The sequence below is a fragment of the Martes martes genome, assembly GCF_963455335.1.
Source record: "Martes martes genome assembly, chromosome: 5".
NCBI lineage: Eukaryota > Metazoa > Chordata > Mammalia > Carnivora > Mustelidae > Martes > Martes martes.
The window spans coordinates 48127073-48152638 of NC_137892.1; the positions used below are offsets into that span (position 1 = coordinate 48127073).

Sequence of the window (25566 nt, forward strand, 5' to 3'; positions counted from 1 at the left end):
AGAGAGAGAGAGAGACAGGGAAGCAGGCTCCCTGCTGAGCTGAGAGCCCATCCCAGGACCCTGAGATCATGACCTGAGCCGAAGGCAGAGGCTTAACCACGGAGCCACCCAGGTGCCCCAAATAATTTCATTTTAAAAGATAGATGGAAACACCAGATTAAACACAGACTATCAAAAACAGTTTTGCCCTGTTGGCTGGTGAGAGTGTTCAACAAGGCAACAGACTCCGTTTATGGCTGTTGATCCTGGTGCAATTGTTAACAGTTTCAAAAATGTGCTGATTTGGGCAATATATTAGATACACCCTATCTGAATAAATACAACAAAAAAACCCTGTTTATACAGTTTAAAGCCTTCGTTTTCTTTTCAGTAATTCATGGGGACCATTTTCACGTATCATTTCACCATTTAAAATAAAATTGACTATTTTTTACCCAATCTGATTCTACTCGGTATTCATATTGTTTCTAATTCTTTAGCTTAGTATGATATTACAATAAATATCCATGGAGATAAATCTTTGTATATAGCTATAGGTTATTTTCTAAAATTGGAATTTCTAGGTCAAAAAGTATGTGTATTTCTGAATAATTTGGAACAAACTGCCACATTGCCTCCAGAAAATCTGTGCCAGTTTATACTCCCAGAAGCAGAATAAGGAAAGGCCTAATTCCAATATAAGATTTTCTAATTCTTTTTAATCTTTGAAAACTTTATACATGCAAGAAAATTGGTGTCTTCTTGTTTTAATGTTTTTCTGACTACCGAGTTTGAACCTTCAAAATATCTTGGCCATTTGAGTATCTTCTCTTGTGAATTGTTTGTTTATATCTTTCAGTCACTTTTTGAGTAGGGTATTTCTCTTTTTCCTATAGATTTGTAAGAGCCCTATTAATATTAACACTTTATCATTTGCAAAAAGGGTAATTTTAGATAAATGATAATATTACCATGCTGTTTCCTGGCTCCAACATAAGATTCTTGCTGTACCCCCTCATCATTCTCTTTCTACCTTATCTCTGGTTAACATCTGGTCAGTAGGATGTTTCAGTGCTTTATATAAAAAGACCCATGCACGGATATTCTCCTTCCTGCCCCAAACACATAAATGTAACTTTTCCCTTTTGGTGATAAAAATATTTGTAATGAAACATATTACAAGCTGTGCTAAGCCTGAAGAGGCTAATTTCCAGTTTAGAATTAAAGAGACACTGATTTTTGGCTTAATTTCCTTTACTCTAGTTGGACAGATCTAATCAACACATGATGTAAATGCTGTTAATATATTCTGTAGGGAAATGTGACTCAGAAGTCTATTATGAAGAATCAGTGAAAGATAAAAATAAGTAAAATTCTACATAGAACTGTGAGTTTTAGAAAATTGTAATAATTAACAAATTGCAGGATAAAAAGAAATTGGAGAGCACCTACATAATTTCCAGAAGAGTAGGGAAGGAATGGGAGGAGTTTCTGGGAATGTTTGGTTTTGGCTAATGAAAGGCTTATTGTCATGTAACACAAATCCAGGGATAGGCAGGTGGTCTCCTAGGTGGATAATAAATTCCCTCAACCTAAGCAGTTTTATTTAGTGTTTTCTTTTATAATCTGTTAGCTAAATACATTGGGAAATCTTGCAGATGCCTTTTAACTCTTATGATGTATAAAATGGCAAGTAGTGTTAATGGTGGATCAAAAATGTAGAGAAGAAAAATTTGCATTGTAGGCAAATATAAAAGAACATTTAAAGAAAAATCACTTAAATAATGCATAATAATCACTTTACATATCAGGTGATAGGCTGACTAAGCATAGATAGAGTAGGACTCACTGCAGACAGCTCCCTGTACAATAATGGTCAGTTGAGCTGCTAGAGTCAGAAAGACAGGCAAAATGTCAAATACCACTAGCAAATATAGCAAGGGGATACTGAGAAAGAATCAGCCCAACCTTTCGTGATTGGTTTGCAATTCTGGTCACTGTCCTTCTAGAAAACAGAACAAGGCTAAAGAGTTCAGCAAATTTGGAAATGGGGTGGGGGGACTTCTACATGAGGAAAAACTAGGGGAGGAAACTACAAAGAGATGCCACCATCAAGAAGCACCTGTTCCTAAGGGCACCTGGGTGGCTCAGTTGGTTAAGTATCTGCCTTCTGTTCAGGTCATGATCCCAGGGTCCTGGGATCAAGCCCCACTCAGCAGGGACCCTATTTCTCCTTCTCCTGTTCCCCCTGCTTGTGCTCTCTCTCTCTCTGTGTCAAATAAATAAACAAAATCTTAAAAAAAAAAAAAAAAGAAGCACCTTTCCTAAAACTATAAAGGTTAAAATAAGAGAGACACAAACATACATAATCATACATATACTTCTTATCAAAACAGAAATGAGGAAGTAGTCAGGATTGCCTGAAAAGTGAGGGAGCCAGAAAGTGGCAGAGATACGGCTAAGTGTGATAATTGCTTTGGGATATAGGGGAACCAGCAAATGACAACTAAGAAACTGAAGAGATTAAAAATATCATCAGGCAAAAGAACAACAAAGAATTGTGTTCAAATATACAAGAAGTGATATAAAAATAAAAGAGAAAGTGAAAAGGCTCTGAAAAAAATTAACCCTGAAGAATTTTAAGACCCTGGAATAGTCTTCAGTTAAATGAAGGGAAGAACTTTGTAGCAGGAGGAAGGAGATAAAAAAGGAATTTCTTACGTCTTTGGTTTTCAGATACATGTTTCTTTCACATTTCGATATATACATATGAAACATATATAACTTATGTCATGTTTTCTTTCACCAAAATCTATTTATAAATAGATGGTACTTTTTGTAATTGATGGTGCCTCAGAACAGAAGAATTTCAGTATTTAAATGTTACTGAATTTAAAGTAGTCTGCTAAATTAGATAGAGGCTAACAATGCTGTGTAATTTCCTCTGAATTTACTGATGGTGTTGTTCTATTACCTTCAACAAAACTGTTAACTACTCCTATCCATATGTTGCTGTTTTAGACGTATGGTTCTGTTTATAGACATTAAGAAGCTAGTGAAGTTCTTAGCACAGAATAATCTAAAGATTCTGAGGAGAAACGGGTTCATACGTTAGATTAAGAGGCTTTTCTAACACTGTACAAGATTAGTAGTTTCAAAGTGGATAAAACAATCCAGAAGGGAACTACTTACACTTCTGAGAGGTGGTGGTAGAGAATCACATGTTGCGCAAATCCTATCTGTAAGGTTATGAACCTAAATATCTTCTGTGGCTTACGTTATAGCCATGTCCTGACTGTGAATCTTTTGAAGGGAAAAATGACTGTATGCTACAGGAACCTGAGGAGTTATCATCCTCATTTTTTCAGATGTGGATTTGACTCACAGTTAAAAGAATTGCTCAAGGTTATGAACAGGTCAGCCAAGTCCCTTCCTACTTCGCTTATTCCTTTTCCAACATTATTACAAATAAATATTTACAGGATTGTGTTACTTACCAAGCATAGTCGGGTAAATATCCACAAGAGAAACCACACTGGGTACTTGTAGGTTGGCCTTAATTCCTGGTCCCATCATCAAGAGTGGAACGTGGGCACTCGCTTCATACATACTCATTTTATAAAACTGACGATGCTCCATGGCCAGCTCTCCGTGGTCTGAGGTGTATATGACAATAGTTTTCTGAAGAAGATCTAACTGGCGGAGAGCTAAAATAATTTCTCCTACAACACGAATCAAAATAAGCCTTAATTAGCTTTTAGTTTGTGTTCTATCACAGTAAGCTTATAACAACTCGACCTCGCAAGAGGGTGATTCTTAACGTCTGAATGTCAGCCGGTGTTCTTAAGTAAGTTATGCCATACTTCATGTGCAGTCTTCACCTGACAGACAAGACAGAGGAAGGAGAAAATACAGTACTGATATTTGGAGATGACGCTGGCTTGGCTTCTATGTTCCTATCAGAGATTGGGGAAAATTTTTTTCCCCTTCGTGACTTAAATGAAAAAAGAAAGACAACTCTAGATGTCAGCGCTGTGGTGTGTCCCAATGAAAGGACTGGTATTACCACCAAGCCATAGTTTATGCCCCATGGGAGGTCAGAATCCTCTTCCCTGCTACCCTTTCTCCTACACCCCCAATAGGCAGGTCAGACTTAGCATATTCTTGGGTAGGCAATAATTGGACAATAAAATTCCTCTGACCAGTCCCTGTCTCTTAGTGTCCTCCTCATTGTAATTAAGATAATCACAGGAAGGCATAGTCCAGAGAGAAGAATCATCCCTATTTTGCCAGTTCCCCAATCCTGGCCTACAGGGGTCTGTATTATGAATATAAAACCCACAGGTGATTCTGAGGTCCCATCAAACTGAGACCCACTGTCCTATGGAGTTATTTACAGAGCACAGACCATCAGGATCTTTCAACTGGACAAATATAATGGCTTCCAAATTGGTCTTCTTGCCCCTATACCTCTTTCTCCTCTAACTCTTGTACCACTGGGGTGGCTGTCTTTTTAAAATATTTGATCATGTCATACCCCAGCTTAAAACTTTTTCAAAACTTCCCGTTGTCTAATTCTTCAGCAAGCTCAGCACCCTCAACTGCCCTCTAGACCTATACTTCTTAGAGTCCTAAACGACTTAGAATTCCTAAACTAGTCATAATTAGGTTAGATTTTCCTGCCTCTGTACGTTGTCTGCTTTCTTCTGTGTGGAATGCCTTTTCTCCCACCTTCTACTTGGCAGATTCCCATTCTTCCTCTAGGACCTAGCTCAAGCATTATCTCCCTGGTGAAACACTGCCTGCTCCTCCAGGTAGACTGAATCGCTGTCCTCCAAGGCCTCTACAGCTTGTATACTGACATAGTTACAACTCACGTTACAAGGGCTGGTGTTTGTACTTATCTGGTACACGTTTGCTGAGTTCTTACTATGTGCCAGGCACCATGGATAGAAAGTGAGGTACCTGGGACATGATCTTGGTTAAGACTGAAATCCATTGGGACGCCTGGGTGGCTCAGTGGGTTAAGTCTCTGCCTTCGGCTCAGGTCATGATTCCAGGGTCCTGGGATCGAGCCCCACATCGGGCGCTCTGCTCAGCAGGGAGCCTGCTTCCTCCTCTCTCTCTGCCTGCCTCTCTGCCTACTTGTGATCTCTGTCTGTCAAATAAATAAAACTCTTAAAAAAAAAAAGACTGAAATCCCTGCTCTCATGAGGCTCCCCTTGCTCAAGGGAAGCAGACAGTAAACAAGCAAATAGACAAAATAATTGACAATTATGATGTAAATAATCAAGATGACAAGGCAAAGGATAGGTAGGATGGTATATTAACTTGTGGTGGCTGGGAAGACATCCCTGAGGAGATATATGAACTGAGAGCTAAAGACTGAGAATAACCAGTCATGTAAAGAGCAAAGGGAAGAGCATCCCAGGCCCAGGGAAAAGCACATATAAAGGCCCTGAGGTGGAGCAAAAGCTTAGTGTTTTTAATTAAAGTGTGATTTCTTAATAATATTCAATTAGTGCCTCCAATGCCCCAAATAGTGCCTGCTAGCTAGCTAGTGGGCACTAAATATTTGTAGAACAAATACAGTGAACAGTGAGAAATACTATTTGGAGGTGACACTAGTGTGGATATAACAAGGTATGACCCATTTCATAAACTCTGTAGTTGAAGTGAGCTGCTGCCTTTTTTTTTTTTTTTAAATCTAAGAGACTTCAAGAGATACTCCCATACTCCTTGCAGCAACATTATATATATAATATTTTACCTTAGTAGATACGGATGAATGGATAGCTGCAAACTTTCCAAAGTGATTTCCAGGGGTGAATACTGACTAACATCAGAAAATTTGAAAAACAATTCAACATTTGTGTGGATTCAGGATTAAAGAAATTTACTTTAAATATCAAATGCATTTAAGATTGAGAATTTAGAAAATCCTTAGGACTTTTAATTCATATTATACTTGATATATTATAAATAATACACCCATTTTTTTTTTGCTTTCTGCTTTATACTTTTCTATTTTTGCCCAATGAATGTTTTTTAAGAATCAGCCACCCATTCACTCTCAAAATTCACTTTGTACAGAAGTGTGCTTCCCACACTTCACTAATATGGTTTGCTCCACTCCGAAGTATAACAAACTATGAAAATAACTTGTTAGAAAAATTGATTTAAAAAAAAAAAAAACCAAGGGTTCTTCAATCTAAACTGGAAACTGCCATTAACTCTACAAGTGAGTAGGCAAAACACTTTCTTGACACTCATCTTATGGAAGCAGGTAGGGTTTTGAGCTGAACTAGGGAAGGAAATTAGTATGATTCTGGACCAGAAATACACATAAAAAAACTGATGTCAGTTTTAGTTAAACTTTCTAAAGGGCCTGGGAAGAATGGTTTTGTTTTCTAATTATTACAAGTCTGGGAGAATTCACAAGATTCTGTGACTAAACTCATCTCTTTCAGAATCTAAGCTGCCTTACCTGTCACATGTGTACCTGTCACATGTGTACTGATTCCTGTTTAAAGCAGGTAAGAAGTTTTGTGTCAAGCAGATAATAGCTTTCTATGGTCCTATCTTTATGTACGAACAAACCTGTGCATTTATTAATTTATGAATAATTAAGATGGAAAAGACTTCTTATTCCATGATTAATAATACAAATTATCCGATTTTTATATGGGTCAAGATTTTTATAATTCTAAGCCTTTAGCACCCAGCAACTGTTGTAAAACATTGTATGAGGAAGTTCATACAAGTCAACAACCAGCATGATCACAGTTTGTTGGAAAAATATTATACTTTTTCTTCATTTAATTGCTTATTAAATATACCACCTACCAAGCATGGCATCTGTCTCAGCACACATAGCATAATAAAAGGCCCTAATATTTTTAATTTCTTTTTCTGTAAACTTTCCAGTGCAGTTTTTTGTATAAGAAGAGTAATAATCTATAGGGTGCATTTCTGACAGAGGTGACCACTTTGGGATTTTGATGGCATCATAAGAAACCTAAAAAGGAGAGAAAAACAAGGTAGTTAATATTCTCTCTTCCAACAAGTATGTATGGTGAATAAGACAATACTTAATTACTTAGGACTATAGAGGTATGTAAAGAAAATAGTAAATCAAATACACAATTAGGAACAAATTGTTATTATTCCTAGTGACAACAAAAGATATGTATTAATATCCATATATAGAGTAATGAAATTGTTTTTATAATTACACATGACAAAGAAAAATACGAGCTATATTAGACGGTAATCTGGTCCAGAAAAAGTATCCAAGCTTTTTACTGGTGTGACCAATGCAAAATTCCAGAATCAATAACCTCAGAATCTAGACTGTGTTTCCCAATAGTTTGCTAGTAAAACTGCCAATATCTAGTGAGAGAGCCAAATGTTTGCTAAGAAAAAATACAACTTTTTAATACATATGAATGCTTATAGCTTTGATGAAAACAAGACTAAACTTAAGTCATATACTTCTTTCAGTCATGTAACTTAAAAAATTCAGATGTCTACTTACTATTTACTTATAAGTTATTCGATTCAGTTCATTAGGCTAGTACTCATTTTTCAAGATGGAGCCAGTTACAACTTTTTCAGAAGACGTGAAGTATCTACAATTTTGACATTGTTTCCTTTGAAACAGGGTTCACTAAACAGCATTTCTGATTAGAGTTTTTAAAGAAACTTAAATTCAATTTAAGTTGATGCCTTTCAAACAAAACACAGGTGGTTCTTGTTTGCATGGCTCAGATGGGCATGGATTTCATCTGCCAAGGTTGAGTTAAATAATACCAGTCCCCCAGGGCACCTGGGTGCCTCAGTGGGTTTAAAGCCTCTGCCTTCGGCTCAGGTCATGATCTCAGGGTCCTGGGATCGAGCCCCGCATCAGGTTCTCTGCTTAGCGAGGAGCCTGCTTCCCTTCCTCTCTCTCTGCGTGCCTCTCTGCCTACTTGTGATCGCTGTCTGTCAAATAAATAAATAAATAAATCTTTAAAAAAAAAAAAAAGAGAGAGAGAATGCCTTTTAGTTTCTTTTCTTTTCTTTTTTAAAGATTTTTATTTGAGAGCTCACAAGCTGGGGGCACAGGGCAGAGGGAGAGAGAGAGAGAGAATATCCTGAGCAGACTCTGCACTGAGCAAAGTGCCTGACCCGGGGCTCAATCCCAGGATCTTGGGAACATAACCTGAGCCATCCTGGTGCCCCAGTTTCTTTTTTTATAGACATATTATATACAAATGAGTTCAACTCAGAAGTAGATTACTAGGGCTTTTTTTTTTTCTCTTTTTGGGATCCTGTCTTTACTGCTTCTTTTTTAAATTGTTTTATTATGTTATGTTAGTCACTGTACAGTACATCATTAGTTTTTGATGTGGTGTTCCATGATTCATTGTTTACTCCATACAATCTGTGCCCTCCTTAATGCCCATCAGATTACCGATTTTTAATACTTATTTTATCTCTGTAAAACTGCCCCTTTGTTTTTTGTCAACCAGTTATTGGACATATTTGATTTACTAAGCTACAGAATTTTCAAATTTGTCTTTAAAAGTGATCAAAGCAGCAGTGGCCAAGTACCAATAACATACAGTTTATAATGTTTATAATGTTAACTAGTACTTTTGAGCACACTATAGAGTACTTACCTTTTTAAGCCAATAAAGAGATGTGTGAAATGTTGAAGATCCAAAATTTTCTCCTGAAGATGGGGAAGGATATGGATGTGGTAAATTTAATCCCAAGTAGAGAACAAATGGTTGAGTGTAATTATTTGCTTCCTTTCTTAACCAATTTACTGCTCTGTCTGTATTCTTCCAGTCCCCTTCCATTACTCTTACTTTAGTCTTTTTAGGGATAAGATTAACCATAGGTCTGCCTTCTTGTCTGAGTAAGAAAGCAACATCTCTTGTCCATGCTTCAACACGGTTGCTGAGGAGGCAAAAAGACAGGTGTATTATAAGGTACTAAAAAAGATAAGAAAAAAAACTGACTAAGCATAAATATAAGAAAGCAATATGGAAAACAGTTTTTAGACTCAGTCATGTAAATATTCAGGTTCACTACACTAGATCTCATTAAGAGAGTTACTGAAACTTGCAAACACAAAATCCAGGAAAAAAAATGATGAGAATCAAATATTCATCTATGTGTTCTTTAAAACTAAGATAGATTATTTAGAAGGGTTACTTTTTCTTATAACACCACATTTAATAATATAAAAAATAGTTCAAGTTCCTGGTATTTCTCCAAATTTTCTACCGATTTGTCTTTTTTCTGTCAGAAGGAAGAGAGGTTTTTATTTTTATTCCAGTATAGTTAATATAAAATGTTACATTTGTTTCAGGTGTACAACAGAGTGATTCAACAATTCCGTGTATTACTCAGTGCTCATCAAGATAAGTGTACTCTTGTCTCACTCAACCCCCCACCCCCTCCTCTCTGACAACCATCAGTTTATTCTCTATGGTTAAAATTCTGTTTTTTGGTTTGTCTCTTTTTCCCCCCTTTGTTTTTTTCTTAAATTATACATATGAATGAAATCATATGCCTTTGTCTTTCTCTGACTGGCTTATTTTGCTCTCTAGCTCCATTCATGTTGTTGCAAATGGCGAGACTTTGTTCCTTTTTATGGCTGAATAATATTCGTGTGTGTGTGTGTGTGTGTGTGTGTGTGTGACATCTCCTTTATCCATTCATTTATCGATGGACACTTAAGTTCCTCCCATAATTTCACTATTACATATATTGCTGTAATAAGCAAATGGGTGCATGTATCCCTTTGAATTAGTATTTTTGTATTTTTTGGGTAAATCCCCAGTAGTTTGATTACTGGATTGTAGAGTAGTTCTATTTTTAACTTCTAGAGGAACCTCCATACTGTCTTCCACAGTGGCTGCACAAGCTCGCATTCCAGTGCACCAGGACACCTGTTTCTCCACATCTTCACCAATGCTTGTTTATTTTGATTTTAGCCATTCTGGCAGGTTTGAGGTGATAGCTCATGGTGGTTTTGGTTTGCATTTTCCTGATGATGAGTGATAGTGAGCATCTTTTCCTATATCTGTTGGCATTGGGATGTCTTCTTTGGAGAAATATTTATTCATGTCTTCTGCCTATTCTTAATTGGATTATTTGGGTTTTGGTCTTATAGATTTTGTACACTAACTTTTTATTGGATATGTCATTTGCAAATGTCTTCTCCCATTCAGTAGATTAGTTTTGTTGTTACCTTTGCTGTGCAGGAGCTTTTTACTTTGATGCAGTCCCAATAGTTTATTTTTGCTCTTGTTTCTCTTGTCTCAGATGTATCTAGAAAGATGTTCTTATTGGTCAATGTCAGAGATACGACTGCCTCAGCTCTCTTCTAGGATTTTTATGGTCTCAGTCTCACATTTAGGTCTTTAATCCATTTGGGGTTTATTTTTGATTTTTTTGTGTATGGTGTACGGAAGTGACCCAGGTTCATTCTTTTGTAGGTAGCTGTCCAGTTTTCCCAACGCCATTTGCTGAAGAGACTTTTCCCCATTGCATATTCTTGCCTCCTCTGTTGATGGTTAATTGACTACATAATTGGGGTTTATTTCTGGGCTCTCTATTCTGTTCTATTGATCTATGTATCTGTTTTTATGCCAGTATCATGTTGTTTTGATTATTATAGTTTTATATATAGTTTTGTATTATAGTTTTTTGATTATTATAGTTTTTTATACTATTGCATAGTTTTTGTTATAACTTGAAATCTAGAATTGTTATACCTCCAGTTTTGTTTTTCTTTTTCAAGATTGCTTTGGCTATTCAGGATCTTTTATGGTTCCATGCAAATTTTTGGTATTATGAAAAATGCTGTTAGTATTTTGATAGGGATTTCATTAAATCTGTAGATTGCTTTGGGTACTATAGATGTTTAACAATGTATGTTCTTCTAATCCATGAGCATCAAATGTCCTTCCATTTCTTTGTGTTATCTTTGATTTCTTTCATCAGTGTTTTATAGTTTTCAGAGTACAGGTCTTTCACCTCTTTGGTTAGGTTTATTCCTAAATATTTTATTGTTTTTGGTGCAATTATAAATGGGATTGTTTTCTTCATTGCTCCTTCTGCTGTTTCATTATTAGTGTATAGAAATGCAATGGATTTTGTATCCTGTGATTTTACTGAATTCATTTATCAGTGCTAGTAGCTTTTTAGTGGAGTTTTTAGGATTTTCTATATATAATATCATGTCATCTGCAGAGTGAAAGTTTTACTTCTTCCTTACCAATTTGGATGCCTTTTATTCCTTTTTCTTACCTGATTGTTGTGGCTAGAACGTCCAGTACTATGTTTTAAATAACAGTGGTGAGAGTGGACATTGCTGCCTGTTATTTGACCATAGAGGAAAAGCTCTCAATTTTTCACCAATGAGTATGATGTTCATTGTGGGTTTTTCATATAAGGTATTTATTATGTTGGGGTACGTTGAGGGTTTTTGTTTGTTTTTGTTTTTTTCATTATGAATGGACATTGTACTTTGTCAAATGCTTTTTTCTGCATCTATTGAAATGATATGATTTTATCCTTTCTCTTATTGATGCACTGTATCACATTGATTGGTTTGTTTATACTGAACCACCCTTGCATCCCAGGAATAAATCTCATTTGAACACGGTGAATGATTTTTCTTAATGCATTGTTGGATTTGGTTTGCTAATATTTTCTTGAGGATTTTTGCATCTATGTTCATCACAGATATTGGCCTGTAGTTCTTTTTTTGTTGTTGTATCTTTATGTGGTTTTGGTATCAGGAAAATGCTGGCCTCATAGAATGAACTTGGAAATTTTCCTTCCTCTTCTATTTTTTCTAAAAAGTTTGAGAATAGATATTGACTCTTCTTTAAATATTTGGTAGAATTCACCTATGAAGCTGTCGGTTCCTGGACTCATGTTTTTTGGTAGTTTTTTGGTTATTAATTCAACTTCATTGTTGGCGATTGGTCTGTTCAAATTTTCTATTTCTTCCTGTTTCAGTTTTGGTAGGTTATATGTTTCTAATTTACCCATTTCTTCTAGGTTGTCCAGTTTGTTGGCATATAAATTTTCATAATATTGTCTTACAATTCTTTGCATTTCTGTGGTGTTGGTTGTTATTTCCCATCTTTTTTTTTTTTTCTGATTTTGAGTACTCTCTTCTCTCTCGATGAGTTTATCAATTTTATTGATATTTCCAAAGAACCAGCTCCTGGTATCATTAATCTGTTTTTTTTGTTTGTTTGTTTGTTTGTTTGTTTCTGTATCATTTATTTCTGCTCTAATATTTATTAGTTGCTTCCTTCTGCTGGTTTTGGGTTTTGTTTCTTCTTCTTTCCCTAGCTCTTTTAGGTGTAAGGTCTAGTTGTTTATTTGAGATTTTTCTTGCTTCTTGAGGTACGCCTGTATTGCTAAACTTCTTAGAACTGCTTTTCCTGCATCACAAAGATTTTGGACTGTTGTGTTTTTCATTCTCATTTGTCTCCATGTATTTTTTGATGTCTTCTTTAATTTCTTGGTTGACCCATTGATTGTTTAGTAGCATGTTATTTAGCCTTCATGAATTTGTGCTCTTTCCAGATTTTTTCTTGTGGTTGATTTCTAGTTTCACTGCATTATGGTCAGAAAAGATGCATGGTATAACTTCTATCTTTTTGAAACTGTCCAGATTTATTTTTTGATCTAATATGTGATCTCTTCTGGTGAATGTTCCTTGTACACTTGAAAAGAATGTGTATTCTGATGTTTTAGGATGGGATGTTCTGAATATATGTATTAAATCCGATTGGCCCAGGGTCATCCAGAGCCACTGTTTCCTTGCTGATTATCCGTTTAGATGATCAGTCCACTGATCAAATGGAGTGTTGAAGTCTATTATTACTGTATTGCTATTGATTAGTTCCTTGATATTTGCTAAGTTATTTTATATGTGAGTGCTCCCATGTTAGGTGCATACATATTTACAGTTATTATATCTTCTTGTTGGATTGTCCTCTTAATGATTATATAGTATCCTTCTGTGTCTCTTGTTACAGTCTTTGTTTTAAAGTCAATTTTGTCTGATATAAATACTGCTACCTCGGCTTTCTTTTGACACCCATTTGCATGACAAATGTTTCTCCATCCCCTCACTTTCAAACTGCATGTCTTTTTTTCTTTTTTTTTAGTATTTATTTATTTGAGAGAGAAAGAGTAAGTGAGAGAACACAAGCAGGGGAAGTGACAGAAAGAGGGGAAGAAGTAGGCTCCCTGCTGAGGAAGGAGCCCAATGCAGGGCTCCATCCCAGGGTCCTGGGATCATTACCTGAGCTGAAGGCAGATGCTTAACTGTCTGAGCCACCCATCCCTGCATGTGTCTTTAGGTCTGAAGTGTGTCTCTTGTAAGCAGCATTTGGGTGGCTCTTGTTATTTTATCCACTCCATCACCCACTGGATTTTGATTGGAGCATTTAGTTCATTTACATTCAAAGTGGTTATATATTCAAATATAATTAGGCATGCATTTATTGCCACTTAGTTACTTGTTTTTTTGTGTTTGTGGATCTTCTCTCTTCCTTTCTTCCCTTGCTCTCTTCTCTCACCATAAGTTGGCTTTCTTTAGTGATTTACTTGGATTCCTTTCTCTCTATTTTTTGCATATCTATTCCTGTTTTTTGATTTCTGGTTACTATTAGGTTAGTATATAACATCTGCTTATAGCAGTCTATCTTAAGTTGATGGTCACTTAAATTTTATTTTGTTTTGTTTTTTTTTTGGCGGGGGGGATAATAGGTAGGGGCAGAGGGAGAAGGAGAGAGAGAATCTTAAGTAGGCTTCGCGCCCAGCCTAGTGCAGGGCTCAAGCTCACAACCCGGAGATCATGACCTGAGCGGAAATTGAGTTGGACACTTAACCAACTGAGCCACACAGGTGCCCCAGTGGTCACTTAAGTTTGAACCCATTCTTTACTCCTCTCCTTTCCATGTTTTAAGTCTATAGGTATCATACTTTACATCCATTTGTGAGTCCCTTGACTTGAGTTTTACCGATATACTTATTTTTACTACTTTTGTGTTTCCTACTTACTCATGGTCTCTCTTTTCCATTCAGAGTCCCCTTTAATGTTTCCTGGAGGGCTGGGTTACTGGACATGAACTACTTTAGTTTTTGTTTGTCTGGGAAACTCTTTATCTCTCCTTCTATTCTGAATGAAAGCCTTGCTGGATAGAGTCTTCTTGGCTGCAGATTTTTTCCTTTCAGTACTTTGAATATATCATGCCACTCACCTCTGGCCTGGAAAGTTTCTGTTGAAAACGTCTGCTAATAGCGTTATGGGGTTTCCCTCATATGTAACTGTTCTCTTTTCTCTTGCTTCTTTTAAAACCTTTTTTTATCACTGCTTTTTGCCATTTTAATTACTATGTGTCTTGGTGTGGATCTCCTTGGGTTGATTTAGTTGGCGGAGCTCTGTGCCTCCTGGATCTGAATTTATTTCCTTTCCCAGATTTGGGAAGTTTTCAGCTATTATTTCTTCAAATAGAGTTTCTGTCCCCTTTTCTTTCTTCTTTTCTGGGATACCTACAATGCAAATGTTATAATGCTTGATGGAGTCAGTGAGTTCCCTAAGTCTGTTTTTATTTTGCACTTTCTGGTCAGCTTGATTACTTTCCATTACTCTGTCCACCAGGTCACTGATTTGTTCTTCTGCTTCTCGTAGCCTGCTATTTATTCCATCTAAGTGTATTTTTAATTAAAATCATTGTGTTCTTCATCTCTGATTGTTTCTTTTTTTATCCCTGATTATTCTTTTTAAGATGTCCTCCACTCTTTTCTCAAGTCCAGTGAGTATCTTTATGATCATTACTTTAAATTCTCTATTAGGCATATTACTTAGCTCTGTTTCACTTAGGTATCTTACTGTAATTTTGTCCTCTTCTTTCATTTGGGGCATATTCCTCTGGCTCTTCATTTGGCCTAACTTTCTGTGTCTGTTTCTGTGTGTTAGGAAAATGAGCTAGGTCTCTTGCTCTTAAAAGTAGTGGGTGGGGCTCACACCTTGAGCAAGGTGATGCTGGTTCTCTTCCACAGGGGATTTACAGCTCCTGCAGAGATCTACCCAGCTGGGGCCACTCCGGAAAGCACAAGCAAGCTGGGTTGCAGTGCCAAGGTGGGCAGGCTGGTCCCCTTCCACAGGGGATGTGCAGCCGTGGTGGAGACTGAGGCCTGCCTGGTATACTCTGTAAAGTGTGTGCCAGTGGAGGTGCCATTTTAACAAGGTGTGTGTGTGCTCCAAGGAAGCTGACAAGTTACTGTCACCAGGACCCAGGCCATGCAAAGGGCAGAGTTGGGAGATACTGTATTGGTAAGGTTTGCACTGGTTATCTGAGGGAGGGGGACTCACAGTGCTGGGACTGAGGCAGGCCCAGCTGGAGGGGGAGGGGCATGGTGTAAGCAAGTTAGGTGGTGAATGCTTATGCCACACCGGTTTCCACAGGTGGCTGTGTGTTTATGCTGGGAGGTGGGGGAGCAAAATGGTGACTGCCAGCTCCTTTGCTCCTGGAGAAGTACCTCGCAGAACTTAGCTTGGTAAATAACTCTCCCTCCTGTATGCTCCAGGTGTTTTTCTAAATGCTGCGCCTATGCTCTATCTCCACAGGCTGTTTGTCTTACTTTCTCTTTAAGGGCAGGGACTTGGCTTCCCATTACCCTGTAAGCTATCCAGGCATGGAACCTGCTGACTTTTAAAGTTCTGTGCTTTAAGACCTGCTGGTCCTAAGAATTGGTTAAATTTGGTCACTTTTATTTTCAAAGAGGCAGATGCTGTGGGGATCCGGTTTCTCTATGCAGTCTCTTACCCTCTCCATGCCCCTGGCTCCCTGCCTCCAGTGGCCAGACTTGCAGGGTTTAGCTCCCCACTATATCTCTACCTTTCCTATCCTCTTCAGTGTGGCCTCTCCTCTACATTCAGTTGTGGAGTTTGTTCTGCCAGCCTTTGGGTCGTTTTCTGGGTTATTTACATTGTGTTACTTGCAATAAGCACAAACATACAATGTGTAGTTTCCTATATGCCAGCATTTCTCGAAGCATGGCCCAGGGATCTTGGGGAGGTCCCTGAGAGGCTTTCGGGGGTCCATGAGGTCAAAACTATTGTCATATTAGCAAGATGCTACAGGCCTTTTTCACACCCAATCTCACATGAGTGGACAAAGGGACACAAAATTACCACATTTCTGATAAAGGCATTCATGATAGGTTAAAGCCTGTCCTACCTCTACCTCCCTTGCTACTGGAAGTGGTCTGTGGACCAACAGCATCAGCATCATCTGGAAGCTTGATACAGAAACAGAATCTGAGGTCCCAACCCAGACCCACCAAAGAAGAAAAGGTATTTAACATGATGCCCAGGTGATCTGTATGCATATTAAAGCACTGTTCTACATAACAGTCTAAAAAATCTTGGGGCACCTGGGTGGCTCAGTGGGTTAAACCTCTGCCTTCAGCTCAGGTCATGATCTCAGGGTCCTGGGACTGAGCCCCACATCGGGCTCTCTGCTCAGCGGGGAGCCTGCTTCCCGCCCCCCCTGCCTGTCTGTCTGCCTACTTGTGATCTCTCTGTCTCTCTCTGTTAAATAAATATTAAAAAAAAAAACCAGTCTAAGAAATCTTTTATGCAAAAACTTCTCAATTTTTAGACAGGATCATCAAAATAGTACTTCAGTACCCCATAAATGGGCTACCTTGGTTCAATGCCAGAAAATAAGTTGATGGCCAAATGCACTACCAAACAATCAGGATTAATTCTTTTTTATAATAAAATATCCTCCTAATATGAATGAAAAAACCCCAATCTAACACATTACTAACTAATTAATGCATAAATTTGCATATATGCCATAGCTGTGTGGGTTTTCTGTGCCAATATGCCAAATTCTGCAGCAGCATTGTTGAGTCTGCAGAAAGCACAGGATTAATTAACATAGTAGTAATCTCTTCTGAAAAAATATGGCACATTACAAATGATCACATAACCATTTTCTTTCAAGATGAATTCAGAGGTTAGACTTAACCTGCAGTCTTAATTAACTCTCAGTCTTCAAGAGTTTTGTGGATATCTGTTTTTCTCTCTCTTACATATACACAATTATTGTTTCTGATGGGATTTAAACAGCTAGATGTATTTCAGAGAATTCTCCTGAATGAAAACGTTACAGTTCTGAATAATGACCTTGCAAATTCTGGTATCAGCCTAACACATTCTATAAAAGAAAAAAGAAATCCATACTCCTTTCCATTAAATATTCTTCTCTCAATGTTGTGGGAAATACACACACCATTTTTTAAAGAACTTAATAAGGCTGTCATCTATCTTCCTCACATATATGGACACTCAAAGAACAGTCTGTTTTAGTGGAATGAATAAACTCTAGCAAATTCAGGTTGGAACATTCCTTTTCAATATACATTATTTAAATGCTGAATATATGCATGCTTTCTCATTGATTAATTTTATTAATTCCAACCACTTTTTTTGGTGAAATTAAAGTGGCCGGTGCTCCTTAATCTTTTTTTTTTTTTTTAATTCATAGAGATATTTGTAAATAAGATGAAAATCATGGATTTTCACTAAATGATATAATTTTCACTAAATGATGTAATTTATTATTACTATACTTATATAAAATATTAATAAAATAATGTTAACATACTTTATATTTTAAATATTTCATAATTAGTTTTTATTATAAATATATTTTATATAATAACATTAAATGCATAGTAAAGAAATGCTCTATTTTTCATGGCTCACTGCAACAGAATGTAGGCAATAAAAGAGCCAGCTGGAAGGATGGAAATACTTAGAAGAACACAGGAAAACTCTGAATGGATGACAAATTAGATCAATCATAAAATTACATGAATGAGGGACACCCAGGTGGCTCAGTTGGTTAAACATCTAAACCCAGGTGGCTCAGGTCATGATCCCAGAGTTGTGGGATCGAGCCCCACGTTGGACTCCCTGTTCAGTGGGGAGTCTGCTTTTCCCTCCACCAGTCACGCCCCCCACTTGTGTTCTCTCTCTCTTTCTGACAAATAAATAAATAAAATCTTAAAAAAATTACATGAACTCAAAAAGTTCATGTAAAATAATTATGGGATTTGACCAGAGAGCAAAAAATCTGTTCAAGGATGAAACTGTTTTTTTTTTTTTTTTTAACAGAATAGAAACTTTGTGGAGACTCTCAAATTTAGCTTACCAGATGAATCATGCAGGCGTATTTTTGCCAGCTGCCTGAACATATTACTGAAGTCCTTTTCACATATGAAAATTTTACTTTTCATTTCTTCCCTACAAGAATTCTGGTTTATCCAATGTTCTTTCTCCAAAAGGTCTGTACTTTCCTCCTTGGATGGCTTTGTTCAGAAGTTTCCCCTTCCTGTCCATTTTAGCCTAGGTAATATTCTACTTCTATGAAAGCTCATCAAATCTAAAATGCTATTAAAACTATACATACTACTTAAATGTATATATAGTGTATATATATATTATTAAGAAAAATTAAGAAATTGATTCTTAATTATAAAATTAAGAAAAATACTGCCAATTAGACTATAATAGAATTTTGTAACCTCAACAATAAAAGGGATTGCAATTTCAGAGATATCTTAAACTGTGAAAAAGAAAGAAGTGCCACCTTAGAATAAATTAAATACAGCACTTTACAGCCTTTACTGCCATCCCCTGGAAAAAAACATCCGGATGTGATCACTTCCTCCTATAAACAGAATGCAACATATTTTGTCCTGTACCATAGTTCAGATAACTAGACTTATTTTTTTTAAAACCTCCTTTTTAAAACCGTAAGTCTCTTCAGCTAGGTCATATCTGGCTAATGCTAATGTTAAATTGAAAAGTTAAATCTCCCTATTATTAGATAGCTTCAGACTCTTCTCAAATAGACTGAAATGCAGTTTCCACAAATGGCTAACACTGGCCAAAGCAGGAGATACAAACTTCATTATACGCAGCTAAACCCTAATACATTAAATCCAAATAATTACATGGGGAAAAAATCCAAGGATAGTAATGAGATTGTAGGCTCAAAGCGATCCACTAATGTCTCAAGAAACTTATCTAGGAATTATGGTAGAAAACAAATCTAAAGGTATATATGATCTTAGATAATAAAGTGGATACGGATGAGATATACACATACTTACCACTAGGCGGCAGAATTGAAAGGGACTGAGAGAGGGCTCTATGGTTGCTGTTTTGCGTTCTGTCCCTTCCTTCTTAGTCACTCTGATTCTACTGAGAAAGCCTGTGCTTCTTTCTAGTCTGGAGGCCTGACAAGGACAGGAAGAGTGGTGTAAACAGCTCATGGTTGGCTTCACTTTGCTGTTTGCCAAGAGGTTCAAGCTCAGGAATTCCCCAAAGCAATTCTCTCTTGGAAGCAGGCCTTTATTTTTCATTTGTTTCAGAGGAATGAAAATTGCCTAGTGTGACTTGGCTTCAGAAAAACATGAATTGATAACATAGATAAGTTTCAGTGGAAGTAGGATGACAGAGGATTTGATTTTAGGTTTTAAACTTTTAAACTTTTAGCTAGGAAACAGAAGACAGCAGCTTATTTATATTGGCTTCTGATGCCATTAGAATGTAAGTTCCCTGAGTTTAGAGATTTTTGTGTTTTGATCACTTGTCTATTCCCATCATTTAAAAATAGTGTCTGGTACATATTAGCTGGCTCCATTAAGTATTGGCTGAATAAAATACACTGGACTATACTTTTGTAACTTAAATAAGGATCATCTTCAGACTTAGTATTTTAAGGAATATTATTTAATACTCAATTTCTTTATTAAATTGTGCTGATCTTAGAAATCTAGTTTTTTGGGACGCCTGGGTGGCTCAGTTGGTTAAGCCGCTGCCTTCGGCTCAGGTCCTGGGATCGAGTCCTGGGATCCCAGCGTCCTGGGATGGAGTCCCGCATCGGGTTTCTTGCTCGGCAGGGAGCCTGCTTCTCTCGCTGCCTCTGCCTGCCTCTCTGCCTGCTTGTGTGTTCTCTCTCTCTCTCTCTCTCTGGCAAATAAATAAAATCTTAAAAAAAAAAAAAGAAATCTAGTTTTTAAAATGTCTATATAAAAAACCTCCTAATTCTATACACTTCCAGATTAACATGCTCTTTGGGTTTGTGGATTTAGAAATATTTAGAACATTTAGCTTTAGATCATGTTTCCTCAATCTCTGCACTGTTGACGTTTTAGGCTTGATAAATCTTTGCTGCAGGGTAGAGGCAGATGGTGGGGGGGGTGGGGGGGCTGTTCTGTGCATTGCAGACTGTTTAGCAGCAACCTGGCCTCCACCCTCTGGAAGTCAGCAGCATTCCCCGGGAGTCCTTGTCAGACGTCTTCGAGGGGCGGGGGGGGGGGGTCATATTAAAAGTGCCCTTGGTTGAGAACCATTGTTTTCCATATTGTGAACATACAGGCAAAACAGTTTTATTTGATAGTAAAAATTACCAAAACACCCTGTGGATTAAATACAAATGCTTCCTTTCAGCTGCTAATATGATACAGCAAATTTGAACCTAATCAAACCTATTATAACACCTACAATGTGGCGGCGGGGTGGGGGGGCGGTTAAGAGATACATAACTTGCCCAAAGACTTCCATTTGGTAAGTAGAATGGTAATAAGTACTACCACCACTACCTGTTTAACAGTTGTCTGGAAGAAACAAGTGTGTAGCCCTTAATGATCCTAGTAAAGTGTAGTATATTATACAAAGAATGGAAACATAGCTGGACCCCTGTTCTTAAACTGATACAAGGAGAAAGTATCACTTGAGGCTTAAACAATTAGAAAGGTGGAGTATTATTGTAATAAAGTTAAGAAACTTGTAATTCTGGCTGAAAAGCCAAGCAGGTTCAGAAAACAGCCAATCTCAGTGGAAAAGGTAGCAGAAAGAGTTATAAAGATAGCTTCTGATTTTGAGAATCAGTCTGTCAGAATACTGAGTACTTCTATTAAGTTTGAGACCCATTTTTCAAATTGCACAGAAAAATCTAAAAGATAATGTGCCATAATTCATATAACCTTTGTAGATATGCTATTAGTACCAAACGTGACCTATTTGTCAGCTAAATGACTGTGTGGGTACATATAGCACTAATACAAACAGTCTTGAGGGCTTATTTCAATTTCCTAAGCTCTGGGGAGATAGGAAAATTATCTATAAGCAATTACTACACCAAAAATCATCTTCGGTGTCCCAAATGTCAACATTTAAGGGGCTTTTTTCCTTTTACTGATTTTAAACCATAGGTTAAATAGAACATCAATGTTTATCAAACAATAAGTTATAGCTAGGTGAATGTAACTTCCTATGCATTCAATCAGGTATTTAATTTGGTGCCTACACTTCACTGGCATGATATTGGCAATGGGAATAAAACAATGAAAAAAAGAAACAGGGCCCTTATTCTGGAGGAATAAAATCCAGATCAGATTTTAACCATGGCCTACACAGAATGATAATTACAGGGAGTATAAGCTGTTGGACCTTAGATTCTTTTTATTACTGGATTGGCTGAAGAAACTGAGAAAATAATAGGATGATAGCATGAAACAGGGTAATAGTATAGGATAGGATAGTAAGAATAGTTACATTTTACTTTGAATTAAACTTACTTTCTAAAAAGTAGAAGAATTTTAAAGAGAAATTTGTGAAACTGCATGAAATAATTAGGACTTGCAACACACTTTGAGAAAGTAAAGGGTTTTGGGCGCTGGGTGGCTCAGTTGGTTAAACGTCCAACTCTTGATTTCTCCTCAGGTAATGATCTCGGGGTTGTGACATTGAGCCCTGCATCGGGCTCCCTGCTGGGGGGTGGAGTCTGCTTAAGATTCTCTCTCTCTCCCTTTCCCTCTGTCCTTCCCTCCCCCCCACCGAAAAAGAAAACAAATGGGTTATATAAATACTAAACTATAATTCTGATTAAGCCATTTTTATAATAATAATTTTTCCCCTCGACAATGCTTATTCTGTGCCAGGCATTGGTAAGTACCTCATATTATTTCATTTAATCTTTTTACATGATTTCTTAGATTAACTCATTTAAAACTCCTTCTAATCATCCAATGATATGGGTATTATTTTTTTTTAAGATCTTTTTAAATTTTAAGTAATCTCTATACCCAACACGGGGCTCAGACTCACAACCCTGAGATCAAGGGTCACAAGCTCCACTGACCAAGCCAGCCAGGCACCCCGAGGTGGGTATTATCAATTCCAGTTTTCAGATAAGGACGCTGACACTTACAGAAGTCAGGCAGCTTGCCCAAGGTCACAAGGATGGTAAGAAGGAAAGCTGGACATTTAACAGTTCTGATGGACTCAAAGCCATCTTTCATGTTCCTTCTACCACGTTTACTTCTGTTTCCATCCTTTTCTTCTTCTGCACTACTGGGTTGAATGAGGGAAGAGGTTTTTGCACAAGACTAATTTGTGCATTGGTCCAGAGCTAGTGAAAAGCATATGACAGAAATGAAAGAGCAAATGCATCCTGAGGGGGAGAGAGAGTGTTGTGAAAGGAGACAGGGGGTATGCAGGGACTAGGATATGTAGGGTCTTATAAAACCATGTTGTGGGTCTGGGATTTTAGAATACCTACAGGGGAAAAAAAAAAAAACACTGGAAGATTTTAAGTAGGTCAGACACTTGATCAGATGACAATTTTAAAAAGATCACTCTGTCTGCCTCTAGAAAATGGATCAGACAGAAGACAAGTTAGAGGGCCACTTCAGTACCCTGGGAAGCAGAGGCTTTGGTGGAGACTGGTAAGTGAATAAATTGGAGAGAGATTTTAGAAGTAGAAGTGACAACATCTGGGGATGGATTAGAAGGCAGAGATGGGGAAGAGATGTAAAGGTCCCTTCTGGGTTTGCAGGATTGGTATCTTTTAGATTTTGGAAGACAGAAGAGGAAAGAAATTTAACATTACCCAGAAGAGCAAGACTAATACTCAGATTACTCTAGATTATTTTAGTATCTGTTCACCTGAAACTCATTCTATTAGTTTTCTAGGGCTGCAGTAATAAATTACTGCAAACGGGAAGGCTTAAAACAACAGAAATTTATTCTCTGATGGTTCTAGAGGCTAGAAATCAGAAGTCAAGCTATGGCTGGGCCATGCTCCCTCAGAAGGCTCTTGGGAAGAATTCTTCTATTTTCCTGGCTTCTGACATTCTTTGGTTTGTACCTGTGATCACTCTAATCTCTGCTTCTGTCTTCACACTGCCTTCTTTGTGTGTCTATGCCCTTTTCTTTTCTAATGAGACCAATAGTCATTGGATTTAGGACTCACTTTAAATTCAGAATGACTTCATCTTGAACCCTTAACTAATTGCATCTGTAAGAAGGATCTGTTTCCAAATAAGGTCACATTCGTAGTTCCAGGTGGACATGAAGTTCTGGGGAACACTCTCCTTCTCACTATATTCACCATTATTTTGACTGAATTTATTTTTCTGGTTCTTACCAGAATCATTAGCATCATCATTATCACTAATACCACGACCATGGCCCTCAATTAGCACCTGTTAGGCAAGGGGTTCTGTTCTAAGGCTTTAATATGTATTTGTGCCAAGAGGCATGAGTGTTGGGAGACTCCAAGAGCATACCCAAGTTCACTAGGAGAACTCATGGGACTCGGCATTTAGTTGTACACATGGCTATGATTATAGTGAAAGGACACAAAGCAAAATCAGCAAAGGGAACACTATTTAGGGTAAGTCCAGAGCAAACCATTTTCAGGTTTCCAAGTGGAGTCATAAAGGGCATACTTAATTCATCCAACACCAAACATGACAATACACATGTAAGAATTGATTAGGGAAGCAGTACCCAAGTTGTTAGTGGCAGCTGATCATGCAGATACCCTCTGCTTACCACATACCAAAATCCCAGACTCTCAGAAGGAAAGCAGGTGTTTCAGCATAAACCACATTGTACATTCTAGGTAGAGAGTAAGTCACTTTTATCAGGGAATAGATGGAAAATATTTCTGATATTCAAGTCATTAGATAAAACCCGAGGGCCGATCTTGAAAGCAGGCCTTTCTAAGGACAGCTGTCCCAGACATGCTGTGTGTTAGCTTTTTTTCCCTGCAGATCTCATTCCATTTAATCCTCACAGCAAAGAAATTAGAGGTCAGGAGTAAATAGAGAAACTAAGATTCTCAAGTAGGCATTCTGATTCTAGATCTCTGCTCATAACCACTATGCTTGGCTGCCTGGTTTGAGGACTTAGTAAAATGAAAAAAAAAATGTTATAATAGACTGAAAGGAGATAACTGACAAAAGCAAGCATCAAGATTATGGTCTTTAAAAAAGATTATAAACTGTCTTCAGTATGTAGTAGACATTGCTTAACAAAACTCAAAATAAATTTTGAAGTAAACAATTTTATAGACCTTTAATGTTTAAGAAAAACAAAAAAGAAAAAATTGTTTAAGAAAAACCTTTAATGTTTAAGAAAAACAAAAAAAAATTACCAGCATATCAGCAATTTTAATCTTTTAAGAAGATTAAAGAAATGTGAAGTTTTAGCCAAATTAACACAATTGAGGGATTAAGAGCTTTACTTTCACCTTTGTGGAGAAATGACAAAAGTCAAAAAAGAGTACATGTATGTGCTGAAGCAGGGGGTAGCATGTTAGCATTATTTTGTTCTACTTTTTTACCTAATGGAGTGATGTCCTGAAGTGTAGTCTAGTTTTCCAAATTTTTGTGTTCGGTAGCCATGCTTCTCCATGATATCCATCCATGTTGTATAATTTGGATCTAGGCCCTTAAAGTTATTCCAGGATTCTGTTAAGTGAGTGAAGAGGCCACTCCATATTGCTAGGGGTGGGGGGAGAAACTGGGATTAGCGTAAAGCATATCGATTTGTTTTAACTATGAAGACAATTACAGCAAGAGAAAGAATCTACTAGTTTGGAGCTCATGCCCCGGAGTAAGACAAAACCTGCTTTAGGAGCTTTACATAACATTTCTGTTACCTCGTGTTATCAAGGGGGGAACTCGGCAAGGAGTTACTATTTCCATTTTACAGGTGAGTCCTCAAAGCTTACAGGTTAAGTTGTTTAAGGTAAATACAGATGGAATTATGTATAAAGCCTGTCGGACTCTGGAGTCTGCTTTCATAAAAATACTTTTTTCATAAAAATAATATTTCATAAAATAATCACTAAGTATTTATTTATTTTCCAGGCCAGTCAAGTGAAGTACAGATCCTTTTCCAACATCCTTAAGGATGTTGTCCTTATACTGGCTTTCCACAAAAAATTTACTACACCTATAAAAAAGTGTACTACACCTTTGCTATTATTTTCTACAACTATGATTGTATCCAATAAATCTTTTCCATGTATTAACAGACCCAAAGGGGGAAATAGGCAGCAATACTATAATAGTAGGAGACTTCAATACCCCAGATTCAACATTGGATAGATCATCCAGACAGAAAATCAATTAAAGTAACAATGGACTTAAAAACTACATCCTGGACCAGATGGGCTTAAG

The 25566-nt window shown here is 37.2% G+C and overlaps 1 protein-coding gene across 1 annotated transcript in view; it reads right to left on the bottom strand.

The window, feature by feature from the left end:
• The window catches only part of ARSK (arylsulfatase family member K), a 41610-nt gene that overhangs the window by 7529 nt on the left and 8515 nt on the right, over nt 1-25566 (bottom strand). The window contains exons 3-6 of the mRNA XM_080804890.1: nt 24726-24885; nt 8643-8925; nt 6826-6997; nt 3477-3701 (exon numbers count right to left, since the gene is read on the bottom strand). Of these exons, the coding sequence (XP_080661016.1) occupies nt 3477-3701; nt 6826-6997; nt 8643-8925; nt 24726-24885 (840 nt within the window). The remainder of the gene's footprint in view (nt 1-3476; nt 3702-6825; nt 6998-8642; nt 8926-24725; nt 24886-25566) is intronic.